The sequence below is a fragment of the Geospiza fortis genome, unplaced genomic scaffold (assembly GCF_000277835.1).
Source record: "Geospiza fortis unplaced genomic scaffold, GeoFor_1.0 scaffold165, whole genome shotgun sequence".
Classification (NCBI taxonomy): Eukaryota; Metazoa; Chordata; class Aves; order Passeriformes; family Thraupidae; genus Geospiza; species Geospiza fortis.
The window spans coordinates 1,608,295-1,614,294 of record NW_005054442.1 but is presented as its reverse complement, the minus strand read 5'-3'; the positions used below and the strand labels follow the sequence as shown (position 1 = coordinate 1,614,294).

General features: G+C 37.4%; 1 protein-coding gene across 1 annotated transcript in view; it reads left to right on the top strand.

The window, feature by feature from the left end:
- Positions 1-6,000, top strand: part of LUZP2 (leucine zipper protein 2) — a 148,570-nt gene that overhangs the window by 105,939 nt on the left and 36,631 nt on the right. The window contains exon 8 of the mRNA XM_014309621.2: positions 5,827-5,901. Within this exon, the coding sequence (XP_014165096.2) occupies positions 5,827-5,901 (75 nt within the window). The remainder of the gene's footprint in view (positions 1-5,826; positions 5,902-6,000) is intronic.

Below are 6,000 nucleotides of genomic sequence, written 5' to 3'. Positions count from 1 at the left end.
GGGTGGGTGTGTGCTGAGTGGAGCTCTGCTCTTGGCCCTGGGCAGTCCCCAAGGCTTCTCCACCTGTTTAGAAGCACCAGGTGCCCAGTTAATAATAGAGTTAAACCAGAGGGGGTCTGCCAAGGGCAGGGCATGGCTGGCATCAGCAGCACCAGGCTGGCAAAGACAGAGATGTGCAGATGGAAATGGCATCAGAAGGCAGGCAGGGATTGCAGTGGGGGTGACTGGGAGAGAGGAACAATGGGCAGAAGAGAGAGGGAGGAAGGAGGGAGGGTAGTGGAGTACCTTGCTGGCAGCATTTCACAACCTCTGCCAATCCTTATGGTCGTTTTAGCTTGTTTTCATGATGATACTCTTGAACTCACATGTTTCTTTGAAGTGCAACTTCACAAACTGTAATTTACCTGTAAGTACCTCTTATACTCCTCAATAATGTTTCCAGTACTGTGAGTGCTCAATGCCTCTAAAGAACTAAGGACCATATCACTATTGCAAATTTAGAGTCAAGACTGTTTTCCACATTCTTTGAAACACGTAGTTCGAACAAATTAGGTCATTATTTGACATATGAAAATCATTTAAATAATTTGCTGTGGTAGAGTCAAATACGAAACTATGTGAAATGATTTTTGCATCATATTGACTGGATTTGGTAAATATCTGTAGCATTCCTCCCTCTGAAGTAAAACTGATGCCATGTGTGTTTCCTTCTCTATTAGCAAAGTTACTTACATGCCACAGTAAACTGATTTCCCAGAATTTTAAATTACTTATTTCTCTAATGAAGGCAATGAGATTCCATATTACATACAAAGAAAGAGATTAAATAATCAAAGAAAAACAAAGGTAAAAAAAAACAAACAGAAAACCACCAAAGACCTGCTTTGGCAGAGAACTTGTGTAAACATTAGGATTGCTTTCTGGGCTTGTAATAATTTATTACGTATTTTAAATTTGTGGTAATCTTTTAGAGAAGTACTTTTTGTGCTGGCACATTTATGAAGATGCAAGTTTCAGGCTTTCCAATACAGTTTTATTTGTATACTGCTGGAGACTAGGTTTGATCCTAAACCACCCCATTTCACATATGTACATCCACTTACCCCATTATTTGCATCTGCACATATTAAAATTATCAGCTGCAGAGTTCAGCTGACTTTGCATATTTGAAAAACTACTCCATTTAACAGATCTTAATGCATTCTTCATTATGTTCAAAGTACCATTAAACTTCTATTTTCCTTGCAGAAAGCTTTCTTAAAAAAAAAAAAAAAAAAGCGGTGTCACTTTCCTATAACTTTATTTGTGCATTCATTTATCTAGCACAGAAAGAATGCTCTTATCTTTCTTGCTGCTTTTACGTTGTCCTGTAATGGTAAATGTAATTTCTGTAGTTCAGTCTTTGAAGGAGATGATAAGGGAAAAGTGGGAACAGTTTCCTTTTTGGCCTGTTGTATGAACTTCCCTGAGAGAATACTGCAATTTCTCTTGCTTTCAGACAGGATCTTTTGTCTGTGGTGTGTTTATTCATCCAGTGTATTTCTTCAGCATCTGGGTCTTGTGCAACCTCCCTCGGAAAAATTACCAGAACTGTGTAGGAAAGACGCAACTGAACTAAAAACTATTGTAAAATACCAAGTTGTAAACAGAAATGCAATGCAAAATATTAGAGATTTTTTTTTCCAGAGATCTTGCAACACATTATTAGGGATAATGAGTTCTATAAGCTACAGGCTGACTTCATCATGCTGCATAACAGCTGAATAGAGTCTGGAAGAGGCCACTTTCCTGTTGTTATACATTTAATGGCTAGCATTTTAAGTATATTGATTTGAGACAATAACTGCGAAAGACTTCACATAAGACAATGCTCTCTAAAAAGTTTCTGTCTCTTCTTCCTGTTCCCATGATGGCCATTGTGGTGTCATGGTAACAGCACTGAAAATGGCCCTTGTAATGGCTCTGCTATTTTTTTCCTGCACCTCTTCACTAGCAGAGCCTGAGACACAAAGAATAAACACTATGTAGCACAACCAGAACATCAGTGTGTTACCAATATTATTCTCATACTGAATCCAAAATACAGCAGTGTACCAGCTACTGAGGAGAAATTAACTCTGTCCCAACAGAAATGAGGACAAAAGTAGATGCCACTGTTTACATTGGCTTCTTTTTACTGGTGAATATTCTTGTTTCAAATGTCATATTTAGCATTTGTATGTTGTTGCCATGATGCTATAGATAATCATTATTAGGATACTAATGTTAACAATACAGGAGGGGCCTGAAGATCTAAACTCAACTTGCTGCTGAAAAACACAGGACAGGAATTTTTGAATATCTTTATATGAGAAGGTGGAGGGGTGTTATCATATATATTTTTCAGTAAGGACATTGGGGACCTTAAACACCATCTAATCTCAACTCTCTCTGCCATGTGCAGTGACACCTTCCACTGGACCAGGTTGCTCAAATCCCCATCCAGCCTGGCCTTGAACACTTCCCACTGATGGAGCATCCACAACTTGTCTGGGCAGCCTGGGCCAATGCCGCAACATCCTCACAGTAAAGAATAGAACAGAAAGTCTATTTCTGCCTAACATCTCATCTAAACCTCTGCTCTTTCAGATTAAACCTCTTGTTCTGTCACTCCATGTCCTTGTAAAAAGTCCATTTCCAGCTTTCCTGTAGGCACCCGTTAGGCATTGGAAGGCTTTTATTTATTTCACTGTTTCCTGTCAAGGACCTCATTCTATAAGAATACCTAAGAGAAATTTTATACTTCTTTAGTTCTTCCAGTCTAGTTTTTTTTAAGACTCTTTGCAGCTTATTAGAATTGGGCTTGAGTAGTCCTATTGGTGTTCATCCTTTTTCTTTACTCAGTATCAAAGCCATATTAGTTAATTTAGGCTCCCTAAAAAGCTCCTAAATTGCAGCAGCAGGAACTATTGCAATATGAGTTTAGCCTTGAGAGACAAAAACTTTCAGAAAATCAGGTTATTCTGCAGATTTGGTATTGAGATGTAAATAACTATCACTACTTTCAAGTGAATGGTTCATCAAAATGCAATTTTAATGCCAGAATTTTACTCTTCTCTGGTATCAGTTGGATTGATACCGCTGAGCTATTTGCTCAGTATTCTGTGAAATGAAATAAATATACATGAGCATTACAGAAAATTTTAGTCCATCAACATAGGACAGTATTATGAAAAATGAGAATAAGTCTTAGTAAATGATGCATTCAGAAAACCTTTACTAATATATTTGAAACCTGTTCTTTGGATGAGTAACTTTTCACCATGAACCACAAATGTTTTCCTGTATGTGAACAGTGTTACTACAATATAGTAGTTTTTTGTCACAGAAAATAACTACTAAAGAACTTAAGTACTTTTCCTCCAACTTGATTTTTGGTATGGAAGCAGTTTCATTGAGTTCCATGTGTTTATAGCACCAGACATTGCCCTGAAAGGAAGAAGACAGCAGTCACATCTAACCACCACTGCCTGCTTTCTGCCACCTACCCAGGCTTTCAGATGCCTGTGTAAAAAAATCAGACACCCTCTAATTCATAACTGCAGCTCTGCTTTTCCACTGATTTAAACTCTAACACTGATGGTGCTGAAGGAAGAAGTTGCCTTGTTGTGTGAGCCTCACCATCTTCCATCTGATTCTAATTCTTCAGCAACGCACACTGTCGCAGGTGCCAGCCTAGCCTCACATTTGTCATTTGTTATTTTGTGTCATTTCCTTTTTAGGCAATTGAAATGATACAGTTTTTCAAATCCTGATTCTCTTTAATTGAGAATGTATTAATATGTATAGCTGTACTGAAAAATAATTTAATAAGTAACAATATAAAAATGTTAATGATGTGAGAAATGTCTTGGTCTAGTTCTATGAGAAGTGTCTCTGCATCACATAGAGTCTTTCAGACATTCAGTTCAGTCTTTCAGACATTGTCTGTGGCCATGGTAATTGTGAATGATATTGTATCCCATATTTAGGAAAAAATCCAAAAAGTTACTGAATTCTAGCAATTTCTTATATCTTAGTAATTTTTTTCTCTAGTAAATCAGTGATAAGTCCAATTAAATTTTGCGAACTGATGGAAGGATTATTTCTGTAGTGAATTCTCTGTTGCCAGACTAAAGGATCAAACCAATGGTCTGATATGTGTGTTATGACAGAGACTCCATCAGTGGAAGTGTTCAAGGCCAGATGTTAGCTGTAAGGAATGTGATGCAGTGTAAATTAGGGACTGCAATCCACAAGAGACTTTCCCACATCTGAGCAAACAGCTGACTTCCACTTTGAAGCAAGTTTGGTTTTGACTAATGAAACTGTGACTCTGCTGATGAATCTGGAGATAAATGCCTAATCCTGTTGTAAAATACAACAACACAGTTATTTACATGAGTTGGGAACTGCAAATCCCAGGCTTTTGACATTTCATTTGGCAGTACAGCCTATGCCCAATGCTAATAAACATCACATGAGCTGTCTGCTGAGGACTACAGGCTTGCCTAAGCTCATCACCTCATCTATGACATGTGCTGGAAGGACTCTCATTACCCCAGCAGAAACCAAGTGAACCACCTTGATGGGATTTACACTAAACAGCATTTTTGCAGCATGGCTATCCACTAAGCTGTGCTGCAGTCAGCAGAGTGCAGGAGGTCTTGAAAGGTCTGTCAAGAAAAAAAATCTCTGTTTGGGAATGAACTCCAGAAACCTGGAGTTTCCAGGACAACAATGGAATGGTGTTGAGAGAAAATGCGCTTGCAAATATTGGGTTGAAATAAAAACGTGAAGCTCTTTATCTGAGAAATGAGAATTTTATCCAATTATTCTGCATGTACAAAATGTATACTTACTTAATCAGAATTTCAGAGAGAAAGGATAAGTGGCTACTCCAGTGTCCTTCTCTATGGCTCCCTTTTCAAACAGGGAAAACAATGACTAGGCTGGGTTTTTTTGCAGGTACAACAGGAAAATAATCCTTATTACTTTTGGTTGCATAGTAATGTGTTATTAATGACCAGGCTGAGAACTGCAGGAATCTGCTTCCCTGAAACATTCTTGCAGAGAATGTATTTCCTTCAAGTGAATAGGCTGGATTTACACACCTCCTGGGGAAAGAGAGAGAAAATATTTGTCTTTATTTACTGAACATTTAAAAGCATCTTCTGAACCCCTGCACTCCATGAATGACATATACGTGATATAGAGGCTACTAGCCTGATCCTGACTTCAAACACAAGTCTCCCAAAATGCTTTCCTGCTATGTAGTTGCACAGTTAGCTGTTCTTGTGAATTTTCCTTTTACGTTTCCAGGAAAAGACATGGAGAAAAAAAATCTGAAGTTACCTCCTTATATACTAGTAGGTAGTATAATTTCATAAGGTGTCTGCATGCAAGAATGTTTGGGTGTTTTCTAATTTGTCTGTTTATGCCCAATTAGCTTAATGAGAGCATCTCAGTGTTTAAAACTACAAAATAAAGTTCAAATTGCACTTCTAAGTCAGACAAATGAACAAAATTATTAAAAGACATTTGAATACCTTGAATTTTCCAGAAGGATATTATGTTATGGTGTAATATGAAATATTTTATAGTATGAAATTAATTTTGCTATTGACATTGAATTATTATAAACTTGCATTCACATCAATGGAGTACATTTGACCGTATTTTTTTTTCTCAGGAAAAGCAAATCTGACCCAACCCATATATATTACTTGTAAAATTTCTGTTCTTTGCTCTCTCACATGAAAAAATGCATTGGAGATTGCATCAGTTTTTTTTTCTTGATTCCCACAGGCACAACAGCTAACAGATCTGGAGCAAAAACTATCAGTTGCAAAAGACAAATTGGAAAATGCAGCCCTTGACAAAGTAAGAAATGTCATGTAATGTAAGAGTGTTTACCTATATCAGCTGGGGATGTTTTCGTGTAATTTGACAAAAACAAATGAAAGCCACGTTGCATCTGAA